Raw genomic sequence first — 14,168 nt, 5'->3', positions numbered from 1 at the left:
GTTTGCTTAGAGTCTTCTAAATCGGATAGAAGGGCTTGGTGCTTAAGTTCTAAAGGTTTCTTTTTTCTATGCCTCTTTTTCTAATTCTCTTTGTTAGCCCCCTATCCCCCATTCCTTTTTTGTTAAGGAGGTTTGGTGTAACCAATTCCCCCTAAAATCAAGGGTTTTTGTTGGGAAGTGGTTTATGGGAAAGTTAACACTCTGGATTACTTGCAAAAGAAGAGGCATTTTTTTGTGTATTTCCCCGAACTGGTGCACTACTTGTAAATTTGATGGTGAATTTTGTTACCACTCACTAATTTCCTGTTCCTTTGCTGCAGATATTTGGGATTGGTTCTTTTCTTTGTTTGAGTGTAGGTGGAACATGCCAATGGAGATTAAGATGTTGTTTGATCCATCTACCTTTGTGTGGCCGAAGAGAGGGGGAAGAATAATGTAGAGATGCCATAGAGCAACAGTGATTTGGACCTTATAGGAAGAAAGAAATGTTAGGATCTTTCAAGAGAAGGAGAGAATCAAACAACAAATTATGGATTGCGTAATGACCATGGTTGTACATTGACTACTAACTTTGGATTTGTTTAGACAGTTCTCCTTTAACAAAGTTGATACGGGTACCTCCCTTTGAATGTTTTTGAAATTAAATTTTGATGGGAGCTGTCAAGGCAACCTAGGTCCTTCTGGAATTGGAGGAGTCACAAGAGATAAGGAAGGGAATATGGTAGCACTTTATTCAGGACCTATGGGGAATGGAGACTCTGTAAAGGTTGAACTGTATTCAGTTCTACAAGGTGTTCAAATTGCAAAAGAGATGAACTTGGAGAACCTGGTGATTGAAGGGTGTTGAAGATTAATTAGTTTTATGATGTTTTTCTGAGTAGATGTTTTATGTTAGTTGTTAGATAGGAGGTGGGGACCACAGTAGTTATGTGAGTCCAAATTTTATTATGTTTTTTGAGTGTTATATATGCTGTTTTATGTTTTGCCGCCCTGTAAGGGCATAGTTGTCTTTGTACTGTTCTATTATTTTAATATAAATAATAAGTGAAGGGGGCGGCCAGATTATTGCTCTCTTTTCTTTTCAACTTCTCTTCTTCTCTTCTTCTCCTTCACTCTTCCTTCTCTCTTCAAGAAACTACATTCTTTCATATTTTTTAATTCAGCAGATTCCTACTTGGTATCAGAGCATCGGCTAGGGTTTCTTGAAGCATTCTCATGCAGCCCTAGATCAGCCGACTGCATGAAGTAGTAAAGGGCTGATCGATCTACTATAGACTGCCCACTTCTTGCAGTTTTTGGTAAGATCTAGACATCAGGAAGGTGATCTTCTGTTCGGCATCAAAATCAGGAACAACTGGAGTACGGGTAAGAGTCCCAGAAAAGTTGAACTCTTTGTTTTTTATCTGATCTTGGGTGCCCAGGTATTGTTAGTTTTCTATTGATTTTCTGAAGAGGGCGGTTTGGTTTCTGGAATTTTCTAAGCCTCTCGGAGTGATCGATTCACTTTTCTCTCTGTTGGGAGGCGTGGGGAGGAGAGAGATTTCCCTCCATCTAGGGTTTTCATCTTTTGAAAGGGTTGGTTTCTGTGTGTGTAATACTAAATTATTTTTTGAAGGTCTCCAATCTATTTCTTTCTTACTGTTGAACTATTTGAAGTAAGATGGAGAGTTGGAATACCGAGATGAAATCTACCGGTACTGTGGGACTGGGTGTTGGAGGTAGTAGTGATATTTTTGGGTTCAGGATCATTACTACAGTAAACTTGATTGTACAAATTATTTGGAGTGGGCACAATCAACTAAGATGGCTATTGGTGCCCGTGGAAAATTAGGGTATCTCACTGGGGAGGAGAAGAAACCCGATACAGACTCTTCTCGATGGGTGTAGGAGAATTACATGGTAATGTCCTGGCTGTGTAATTCTATGTTACCTCATATTGCAAAAAATTTCCTATGGGCTAATACTACTAAGGAGATTTGGGATGGAGTGACTGAAACCTACTCTCAGAAGCAAAATGAAGCCAGAGCCTATCAGTTAAGAAATCAAGTGATAAGTATTAAACAGGGAGAAAAACCTCTTGCTGTGCATTTCTCCATGCTGAAAACCCTATGGCAGGAAATAGATCACTTAGAAATTGTGGTATGGGAAAGTGTAAATGATGTAGCAACTTATCACAGACTGGTAGAGAGGAATAGGGTTTTTGAGTTCTTGGCAGGGCTGAACCCTGAATTTGACATTGCTAGGCAACATATTCTTTCTAGGGAGGGTGTCACACTGTCTCAGGCCTATGCTTTTGTCTCTGGAGAGGAGAGTAGGAGGAATGTAATGCTGAGACAGCCTGGGATTGACCAGTCGGCTATGGTTGGTACAACAAAACCTAAGCCGAATGGAGATAGGGGGAGTAGTGAGACTAGAAGGGAAGATAAGAAGGACTTGGTGTGTGATTATTGCAAGAAGCCTAAGCATACCAGGGACACTTGTTGGAAACTTCATCCAAATCTTTTGCCTGCTCGGATAAGAAACAATAAGGGAAATGCAAATGGAGCCACTACAGGAGACTCTTCAGCCCCTCTCTCCCAAACTGATTAGGAATCCATTGCAGTAGCAGCAGTGAGAACAGAATTTGAGAGGTTTGGACAGCTTATGAGTAAGAAAGATTCAGCCAGCTCTAGCCTTCCATACGGACAACAGAATGTAGGAGCCAACTTCACCACTTCCTTTGCACATACAGGTAGTTCATATGCAACTACAGATCTTGCATCCACTTCAGGTAAGGAGGGACTTCCCTGCATTATAGACTCAAGAGCATCTGAGCATATGACTAATGCCCTTACCATTTCCAGTTCCTATCAATTGTGCTCTGGTAGAGACAGTCTCTACAACAGATGGTTCACATATGCCCATTGCTGGGAAGGGGACAGTTAGAGTGACCAATGATATGACTCTGGCTTTTGTTTTACATGTCCTTAGACTTCATACCAACCTACTGTCTGTTAGTTCTTTGACAAAAAATTTGAATTGTTCTGTGACCTTTCTTCCTGGTAATTGTGTTTTGCAGGATTTGGAGTCAAAGAAGATGATTGGGAGTGGTTGTGAGCTGAATGGAGTCTACCTTCTGGATGATATTCCGAGACATCAGGGCCATCATGTTAGCAGCAGCTGTAGTAGTGGGTCAGAGTCAGTGAACCAGATTATGCTTTGGCCCAATCGCTTGAGACATCTTTCTTTTAGTTGTTTGAAATGTCTTTACCCAAAGTTGTTTGAGTCTGTTCAATTATCTACTTTGGAGTGTGAGAGTTGTCGGTTAGGAAAGCATTGTAGACAGTCTTTTAAACCGAGTAAAGAAAGTAGTATTTCTGTTTTTAATATTGTTCACACTGATGTATGAGGGCCATATCAAATCCCTTCCATGGGAGGATTCCGTTACTTTCTCTTGTTTGTGGATGATTATACACGATATTCTTGGATATATTTGATGAGATCACGTGATGAGGTTCCTAACTTAGTACGACAATTTCACCAGATGGTTCTCACACAATTTGGAGTGAGAACTAAGGCTTTTAGATTAGATAATGCCAGAGAGTACTTTGATAAGGACCTAATGTATCTCTTAGAATATAGTGTAGTTTATCAGAGCAGTTGTGCATATACACCGGAATAGAATGGAGTTGTTGGGAGGAAAAACACACATTGTGGAGGTGGCAAGGAGTCTTATGGTGTGTGTTTCAATTCCTGTGCAGTTCTGGGGAGATGCAGTTCTTACATCCGTACATGTGATTAACCGTGTTTCTTCACGGACTTTGGGGTTTAAGGTGCCATTTAGCCTTCTTTTTCCAGATGGAGAGATATTTCATATACCTTTGAGGGTTTTTGGTTGTGTTTCTTTTGTTCACATTCTTGGCCCTCATCGCAAGAAATTGGATCCTAAGGCCAAGAAATGTGTTTTTCTTGGGTATGCTTAGAAAAAAGGGGGTATTGCTGTTATGACCCTGTGTCGAGGAGCAGATTTGTCACTATGGATGTTACCTTTTTTGAATCCACATTCTTTTTCTCAAGTGGTTCTCCTCATGGGGAGAGTTTTGGGGAGAAGAACTCACAATCTGTTCCTCTTCCTGTTTCTGTGGTGCCTCCATCAGTTCAGCCACCACCTGCACCATCAATTCAGCCAGCACCTGCACTTCCAGTTTCATTACCTGAGCCACCTGCGCCGACAGATGATGGTTGACTCCAAACATCCTCAACCCACACCAATCTCTGTCAGTCCTTCTGAAACTCCAGATTTCGCAGATACAATTCCAGGTATTCCTCTTGAGCCTGAGCCTATTATGTTTTCTAATGATAATGTTTCTATCCCTAACACCATTGTTGCAACTGATCCCACTGACCTTGATCTTCCCATTGCACTTCATAAGGGGAAGAGAAAGTGTACAACCCACTGCATTTCACACCATCTTTCCTACAGTGCCTTATCACCCTCCTACCGTGCTTTGATTTCTTCCTTGGATTCTGTGTCTATACCCAGGAATGTTACTGAGGCTCTCTCCAAACCTAAGTGGAAAACAACCATGCAAGATGAGATGGATGCTTTGGTCAAAAACCAAACTTGGGAAATAGTTGATCTCCCCCCAGACAAGGAGACAGTCGGATGTCGATGGGTATTCACAGTGAAGTATAAGGCCGATGGCAAGATAGAGAGGTACAAGGCAAGGTTGGTAGCAAAAGGGTATACTTAGACCTATGGTGTTGATTATCTGGAAACCTTTGCACTAGTAGTTAAGATGAGTTCAGTTCGTATCCTTTTATCTCTAGCAGCCACCTATTCATGGCCCTTGTTCCAGCTTGATGTCAAAAATGCTTTCCTCAATGGTAATTTACAAGAGGAGGTATATATGGACATTCCAGAAGGATTTTATGAAAATGTTGGTAAAGGAAAGGTGTGCAGACTCAGAAAATCTTTGTATGGACTGAAACAGTCACCTCGGGCTTGGTTTGACAGGTTCAGAGGGGCACTCATCCGTTTTGGATACACACAAACACAGTCTGGATCACACCCTCTTTGTGAAGAGGAGATATGCTCTGGTGTCAATTCTGGTTTTGTATGTGGATGATATAGTGGTGATAGGAAATGATCTGGAGGAGATTGATGATCTCAAAAAATCATTGCAGCAAGAATTTGAGATCAAAGATCTTGGTGAGCTCAAATACGTCTTAGGGATTGAAGTTACAAGATTCAAGCATGGGATCTTCATTTCACAGAGAAAGTATGTACTTGACCTACTGCGAGAGACTGGGAAGCTGGGGACCAAGCCAGCAGACAATCCTATTGATCCAAATCATAGAATTATTGGTGTGGATGGTAAATTGGTAAAGGATGTGGGGAGATATCAAAGAATGGTGGGCCGACTGCTGTATTTGTGTATTACACGACCAAATATTTCTTATGATGTCAGTGTTGTGAGTTAGTACATGCATGCACCTCGGGTTCAGTACTGGGAAGCTATTGAGAGAATACTTGCATATCTGAAAAAGCACCCTGACAGAGGTATTCTTTTCTCAAATCCTAAGAATTTGAAGCTAGAATCATATACAAATGCAAATTGGGCAGGATGCTTAGATGACAGGAGGTCTACATCAGGAGTGTGTACCTTTGTAGGTGGAAACTTGATCTCCTGGAAGAGTAAGATGCAAGCGGTTGTGGCAAGGTCAAGTGCAGAGGTTTAGTGTAGATCCATGGTTCATGGTGTCTCAGAACTTCTTTGGGTTAGATCTCTTTTGAGTGAGATTGGGGTGAAAGTAGTGGAACCTATGATGTTATACTTTGACAATCAAGCTGCAATCAATATTGCCCACAATCCAATTCAGCATGATAGGACAAAACACATTGAAGTTGATAGACACTTTATAAGAGAAAGGGTAACAATCAGGGAAGCTTGTTTGCCATATGTCTCTTCTGAGTTGTAGCTGGCTGATGTTCTCACTAAAAGGGTGGCAAGGAACAAGCTTGAACATGATCTATGCAAGATGGGAATGTGTGACATTTACTCCCAATTTGAGGGGGAGTGTTGAAGATTTATTAGTTTTATGGTGTTTTTCTGAGTAGATGTTTTATGTTAGTTGTTAGATAGGAGGTGGGTACCACAGTAGTTATGTGAGTCCAATTTTATTATGTTTTTTGAGTGTTATATATTATGTTTTACGTTTTGCCGCCCTATAAGGGCATAGTTGTCTTTGTACTGTTCTTTTATTTTAGTATAAATAATAAGTGAAGGGGGCGGCAAGATTATTGCTCTCTTTTCGTTTCAACTTCTCTTCTTCCCTTCTCCTTCTCTCTTCCTTCTCTTTTCAAGAAACTACTTTTTTCATATTTTTTTAATTCAGCAGATTCCTACTAAGGGGACTCCAAGGTGGTGGTGGGTTGGCTAGAAGATCCAGATTCATTCAGTGATATGGTGTTATCGTGATGAAATAAAGAAGTTCAGATGGTTAACACAACAGATGAGTTTGATTATACAATGGGTGGGGAGGGAGGCTAATGCTTTGGCTGATTCCTTAGCTAAGCAAGGGGTAATTAGGGTTCAGTTGTTTTGGGCTCATTTGTAATTCTTGTGCTGCTTTTTCTTTAAGAGTGAGGGTGCACCTCATGCCTCCCTATATGAAGCTTGTAACAATTACTTATCCTTACTGATTTAATGAAATTTTAATGAATTTTTACTTATAAAAAATGCTTTACATTCATTTAAATTTGAGATGACAGACTTCTTTATGTTAATTCTATGCAAGTTAAGTTAATTGCTAATTCAGAAATTTTGATTGCAACTTTGCAAGTAATGTATTGATGGCTGATGATACTTTTATAATTATGGATGATTTATTAGTTTTCTATTTTTTTGGGATATTTACTATATTTATTTACTTTTAATTAAAAAAAATCCATACTTGGGAGGCTTCCACATTTTTCTGTTCTGCTTTATTCCTTATGCCTTAGGATAGTTGAGTGCCTTGAGTCATGCCTCCTCATTTTAAAACATTGCTTTCACTTGCTTACTCCATTCATGCTATATGGATTATGAGCACTATTAATTGCAACTTTGTTATCACAATAAATTTCATAAATCCTTCTATAGCCACTCCAAGTGCCATAAACAGATTTATTTTATTTGATTTTTTGATTGGTAATAAATAAAGCATTATTTATTCATTTATGAGAAAAAGAATAGGTAGTACAAGGGTAGAGAATAGAGATAGCACCTAAGCACTTCCCAAATAGAATGTACATGACAAGGAAACGATGTTCCTCCTCTCCTCACTCAATTCCCAATGTCTCAATGCATGGAATTTTGTAACATTGCAACTTGGGCAGGCTTGGGTTGAGTGTTTGTTATAATTGAATGGATCCGGCCCAAGGGCAAGGCATCAGTACTCAGTTTTGGGTGCAGATATGTTCTGGACAGGCCTTGGTGACCTGGGTGACCAGGGTTCAAATCTTGGAAACAGCCTCTCTGTATGTGCAGGGTTAAGGCTGTGTACATCTGTCCCTCCCCCGACCCTGCATTGGCGGGAGCCTTGTGCACTGGGCTTCCCTTTTAGATCTGTAATTAGCCAGCGAGGGTGCTTGCAGACAGGCCTTGGTATGGGGTGATTACCTGTTGAATAGAGAGATCAACATATAAGCATAAATATATATCACCATTTGATTTTAGTTGTAAGTGCTATAATGGTTCTTCTTGATTCTTCATTTTATATCATTTAATCCAAGAGATGCGGTGTTTGATGCAAGTAATGTTAAATTGCAGGTATTCCATCTCATGATTGGCTCAGCCAACCTAGGTAAGATCCTTATCGAACTTTAAAGGAGCTTTTGGTGTGGGGTCTATTGAACTTAAACTTGGCCATTGTTTAAGCATTATTTGCTCAAACTCGAATATGAATATGTCATTCTAGTTATATCATTATAGTAGGTTCTTATGGACTTTAAGTGCTCCATTTTGGAGCAATTAACCTTTTGTAGATTATCTGTGAAATTTCCCTGTTCAGGTAAATAGGGCTTGTGTGGCTTGTGTGTTCTGATGCAAAAAGCAGATAAAGATATGCATTGTTTTCTGCAATCACATTCTTAGGACTTGGTAATATATATATATATATGTATATATATTTCATTAGCATCAATGAATGATAACTTTTGTTAACTTCAAGAACAGAAAAACCCCAAACATTGCAAAGAATGGGTTATTACAATCACCCAAACAGCCCAACTGAGTAACATTTTCAGGTATCTGGCTAAGGGTGGATCATGGATGTTTTCCTTATATAGATGTTCTATCATCTGATCATCTCCATCTGAAGATAAGTAATGCTGAATATCTCATAGCAGGAAAAGGTCAACTGTTTCTCTTGATTGCTGAAGTATGTTTCAAAGTTATATTCATTGTTCCTCCATGGTACTCATGATATAAGGTTCATCATCTGACATAATACTCAACTAAACCACACAGCTAAAGCCATATCCCAACTATTTGGGTTAAGCTACATGAACTTGTTCCATCATTACACTATCAAGAGCTATGTCTTCTAATGGACCATTTAAAACTTAGTACTATACTGTACATATCAACCAATATTAGAAGTGGTATATGTCAAATGCCATTTTGGAATTTCTTTCTCAAGCATTAGAGAGTTCTCATGCTCTTCCGAAGCATGATATTTCCACCAGTAAAGATGCTATACATTCCATGTGGAATTATCCTCACTATTTTGTAAAAATATGTAAGGGTCATTGCTTGCTGTAATGGTAAAATCTCAGGATGACAAGTGTGAGAACATGGGTTTGAGTTTGAGAGCAGCTACTTTGTGTGGATGTGACCTTACATTTGTAAAATCTCTGTATCCAGTCCACCACTCCCAAGACCACAGACAGTTGAGACCAACTTTGGATAATGACCTTACATTTGTAAAAATGTGCATCTGCGGATGTGTGGATGTGATGTTCATCTATACCTTTCCCACATAAATGAGGCTGGCAACATGAATCTAGAAAGAGTAGTTCCATTGAATTGGTGATTGATAACATTGAAAAACTGATGGTATTTTTGATCTTGATTTTGGAGTTGTAGTAGGAATTATGAGTTACTATATGAATGTTTGTATGGGTTATATACAGGGTAGTCTTAGACCTATTCCAATTAGAATTTCTTGTTTAGCAGTTCTCAAATTGTGTTTGGATTCTAAAGAAGTTGATCTGACCTTATAATTTGAGTATATAAATAGAATTATTGTAATTAAAACTAGGAGTCTGATTTGACGTATTAAATAATGTTAATTTTGATTGTGGAAGCTCTTCCTCCTGGTAATTCTCCATCTTTTCTTATTTTTTTAAGCTTTCTGTTTTCTCTCTATTACAGAAACTCTTCTTTCTTTATTTGTCTTTCTTCTAATCTCTGGCCGCTGAAATCTCTGTTCATCATTACTATCATATAGTCTAGCCATTTGTTTTTCATCTTTCATTTCTGATTTTTCATCTTTAAATTCTTTCAGTTTAGTCCAAAATTCATATATCCTTCTGTGTCTAATTGGTTCATCATATTGTGTGAACTGTGATGCATATCTTTTCTTATTTCTTTTCGTGATCATTTTGATACTTTAAGTTTCTGATGTCTAACAAAGTATACTTCCTTGCGACCCACGATTGGATGGTTAATAGATGTCTAACATCCATTGTCTACTTCCTTTTCATCTTTAGTTTAATTATGAGATTGCTTAAATTAGTTTCACCTTGGGCAGGTTACTTTGTTTACTTTATATCGACCCTTGTTGCTACTTGCAAGGGATGGTTGTGCTGGTCACATGCTTGTGGGTTTATACTTATGGGTATGTTGTTGTGCTCTGATATGTTGACGCTTGAAATCATCTACAACCTGCTATAGTTGGGTCAATATATAGATCAGCATGTACTGCCAGAGCTCTCAATGATATATATTTTTCTATTGCAGCCTTTCCTAGCATTCTTTTTCTAGCAGCATTTCTTCTATTATTATCTTTCTGGTATGTTCTCTACTTGTTACTACTTGTAAAATGCTGAGGTTTCTGTTTTAGTAACTTGTCATGATTGGAACTTGTTTCTTGGTATCATACACCTGATATTTTCTATTCCCTTGTTAGGCTTTGCATCCTATGATACCTGGATACATGTGCATGCCTATTTTATGAGTGTTGGAATACAATACTGGATAATGCATCGGTACTTCTACATGTACTATATAGCATTAACACTTGTAAAATATGTAAAATGGTATTTATTTTGAGAAATGATTACTGATTCATGTTTTAAGAGATTATATGGGAACACTAGGTTTTTTATGTTGTGGCCAATGATAGAAGGAAGAACTTTATCTCAAGATTGGATATTGAAGTTGTGATTAATCAACAGGAGGAGATGCTGAAGGCCTTTGTGGACCATTTCAAGTCTATTTTTAGATGGCTTTTAATTGGGAGTCTAAGTGTGTAAGGGTTGGATTGGCCATGCTTGAGTTAGGAGTTCAGGGATCACATAGAAAAAAGTTGGGTTGGAAGAGATTAAGGAGGCTGTTTTTTCTATGAATAGACCCAAGGCACCAGGACCTGATAGTTTTACCATGTCTTTTTTACCAGGATTGTTAGGAAGATTGTAAAAAATGGACCTCTTTGATGTTTTCATCGAATTCTTTGGTAGGAGTGTTATTAACTTAGGGGTGAATGCAACATTTTTAGCATTGATTCCCAAAAAGATGGAGCCTGTCACCCAAAGGATTTTAGACCCATCAGTTTTGTAACCAGCATCTATAAGATCATTGCCAAGGTCTTCTCTTTGAGGCTTAAAAAGGTTCTGCCCTCAATCACTTTCAACCAAGGGGCCTTCTTGCAAGATGGTCAGGTGACTTCTTAGATCATTACATGACTCAAGTAGAGAGATCATCTTCTACCTCTGGTCAGCATGAACGGCTGAAGTGTTCGGCTCATCCAAAAAGACTTTCGAATGGAGCTCAAGATCTCAACGGCTATGGGCACAGTGGAAGACAGGAAAGCAAAGCTAAGAAATCTAGTAGAGGAGTGCTTCTAGGGCTCAACAGACCAAGTTTAAAAAGCAGAACTGTATGTAGGAGCACCTTGACGGAGTTTAGAGATAGAAAGGGTGAAAGATGGATATGGGTGATTACAAAGTTTGATAAAAGTGGCAAGAAGAGGGTTGTTGGCGATCCAGAAGAGAGTTTTGACAATTGCACACCTTCTTTGGTGATAGCACGCCTCCTCCGAGCCTGGTGTTTCAGCTACAGCTCGTTGTGGCAGTGAAAGATCAGGGTTTTTGACTTTGCACAAGGATGGTGCAGTTGGTTCAGAGAAGCTGGAAAGGGGGAGGAGAAGGATGGAAAAAGGAGTGGCAGTGGCGGTGTTAAGGTTGCGAGTAAAGATGAGATTGTAGGCAAGGAAGCCTCAGGTGTTAGGAAAGCCACCGGTGTTCAGGTTGACAACTTCGCCGAGATTGTTTTGCATTTTGAAGAGGTGAGGATTGTAAGGTTGGGTGTTGACTTGGGCTGAAGGAGCAACACTGAAGAGAAAGAAGGGGAATAGATCATCGGGATAGTCAGTAGGAAACCGCATAGCTCTAGAAATCATAATATTGTGCATGTCACAAAGATATTCTCTAAGCTAAAACTCGGCTTGGCAGGGCCAAGACCTACAAAAAATTATAAATGGGTCTATAGGAGGAAAAGATTGAGAGGAATCATGACACTTGTCTCTGATTATAGGGGGACATTGATGCAAGTTCAGCCTTTGTTTTCCCTTTCGGAGAAGGAACAACAGGGAAACAAATTAAGTGTTGTGGATTCTGAGCCTGATATGAACTAGTTGCAGCAAAATAATGATGAAAATAACGGGGTTTCAGGTGGAGTGAATATCCAGAAAATAGTAGAAAGAGAGGTTACCATTGGTAAAAGCCTGGGTCTGTGCTTTTGGGGTGGTGAGGAGTTTGCCAGAAGGGCTTTTGAGGAATTCGAAAGAAAAAAAAGGAAGAGAAGTTGAATAAAGCCTATCGGGAAGGAGCTAAGTCATGGGATGAGGAATTTTCAATCTAGGAAGATTTGCTCAAGATGAAGACTGAAGTCTTGGTTGGGCTGCGAGGAGGGGTTTTTGATTTGGTTCAGATCTTGGGTTGAGGGCCTTTGTATTGTTGGGTTTTCTTGGGGCTTTGCTTTGATATTTGCTTGGAATGGGTGGGGTAATCTAATATTTGTAAAGTGTGAGGTTAGAGGGTTTGTTTGGGGGGCCTTGAGGCTGTTATTCTTCTCCTGGTGATGCCTCCTTATCACCTTTCTGATGTATTTCTTTTCTTTTCTCTTTAATAAATTTTTTTATTTTATCCTTCAAAGAAAAACATGTTACATAGGATAGCTGTACTCGGATCTGTGTCTAGGAATTTTTGGAATGGAGTTGTATTTCCATTTCCTGTATCCATCTCCATGCCCATATCAGTATCTGGGCCTCATAATTTGCAACATCTCTTGTTAGTACTAGTAATACATTTTTTGGCTACTTCCTTTTCCTTCCAATCTGGAAATCCTGCACCTTCAACTTGGACTTAATCATGGATTATTTTTGCTAGAAATCAGGAGCTGCACACAACTGGGAAAGAAGTAAAGGAGAGAAGAAGAAAGTAGAGAACATGAAAAAACTTAGGGAAAAATGAGTCTATTGGTTAGGATATTTTATTGCACTGGTCATACTTAATATTTGGTAGAATTATAAAAATCCCCTCCATTCAATTATATGTTGATATTACTACATTTTTCTATTGTTTGTTTGTTTTTTACTTTTCTTTATTCGCTTGTAGGCATGGTAATGCTTATATTAATGTTGTCAAAACCATACAATTAATGATATGCTTCATGATTTGAATTGTGAATCCCGAGGATTTCTATTTCGATGTTATGTTTGAATCCTTTTCTTCAAAAATCTTACAGTTTCTGTTTGAATCCTATGATTTGATTCATAAACCTTACAATTTATACAAGTTGGGAGAAGGTTAATTCATGGAAGATTGAGGTTTTGATAAAATAACATGAAGAAGAGTTTGCATATCAAAGCAAAGAGGTTTGTCATTAAGAGTCCCAATTTAAATGGAAAGTTAACACTAAAGGTCAGAGAAACAAACATGGTGATGGTGTTCTTGGTTGGGAGGGAAGTTGATTTCTTGGAAAGTGAGAGGCTTGAGGGATGGAAGAAGAAGGGAGATGGTAAAAAAATTTCTGAGAAATCACAACCCTGATGTTGTTTACAAGAAACACATTTGGAATGTGAAGTGCAGGAGGAAAATGTCAATCATCTATTTATCACCTGCAAGGTTGCTAGCTTCATGTGGCGAATATTTACTACTATGTTTGGGGTTTTTTGGATACCACCCAGTTTTAGGTTGCAGATATCTTTGCTTCGCGGCCTAAGTTGGTCGGAAGTAATAAGGCGAAACTGAATTGGATCTGCATCCCTCTTGCTATAGTTCGGAACATATGGAAGGAGAGTAACAGAAGAACTGTGAGGGCAGAGCTTGCTGTAGGGTTTGGATGGTAGCTGGTGTTAGCAGATCTGTGGGAGACTGGGTCTTGGTCCTCCCAGAATTTAGGCAAGCTGATAAGGAGGATCTGGGGATTAAGTTAAGTGAGGTTCTGGGTATTCAATTATGTAATGTGGAAAACTCATTCTGATTTTCTGATTGCAGTGCATTAGGGTGATGACTTGTCAGCTATCAGATTGTACTACCCCATTTGATTTTTAATGAATTTTTACTTATAAAAAAATAGAGTGGTTTTCTCTTTTTGTGGAAGGATCTTTACGGTAAAAAATAAATGTAGGTTGGAGAAAGACGGAAGTAGAAATGGAAAGAAGTTACAATGCACAAAGACGGGAAAACTTAAAAAGGAGATACACAACTCTTTATGATTTTATTTTTTGGTGAGGGGTGGAAGGAGATCTGTGAGACCTGCAGGAGTTTTTGAAGATTGGAGGAAAAGGGAACCGGAAGTTCAATGTTAATGATGAATTAAGGATTGCTGTTTTAGTAGATGTTGGTCTTGGTGAAGGAACTTAAAAGAGGCTCATAACTAAGGCCCAATAACTAAAAGAACACAAAACACAACATTACT

General features: G+C 38.8%; 1 protein-coding gene across 3 annotated transcripts in view; it reads left to right on the top strand.

Moving 5' to 3' along the window:
- The window catches only part of CAND3 (tobamovirus multiplication protein), a 94,673-nt gene that overhangs the window by 36,754 nt on the left and 43,751 nt on the right, over window positions 1-14,168 (top strand). For all 3 annotated transcript variants that reach the window (XM_010243018.3, XM_010243020.2, XM_088900950.1), the window contains 3 exons: window positions 7,794-7,827; window positions 9,778-9,864; window positions 9,987-10,038. In XM_010243018.3, the coding sequence (XP_010241320.1) occupies window positions 7,794-7,827; window positions 9,778-9,864; window positions 9,987-10,038 (173 nt within the window). The remainder of the gene's footprint in view (window positions 1-7,793; window positions 7,828-9,777; window positions 9,865-9,986; window positions 10,039-14,168) is intronic.

This window comes from Nelumbo nucifera, chromosome 3, assembly GCF_055504915.1.
Source record: "Nelumbo nucifera cultivar China Antique chromosome 3, China Antique-T2T, whole genome shotgun sequence".
In the NCBI taxonomy this organism is placed as follows: Eukaryota; Viridiplantae; Streptophyta; class Magnoliopsida; order Proteales; family Nelumbonaceae; genus Nelumbo; species Nelumbo nucifera.
Note: the sequence above shows the minus strand (reverse complement) of the source record. Positions and strands in the feature narration are given on the sequence as shown.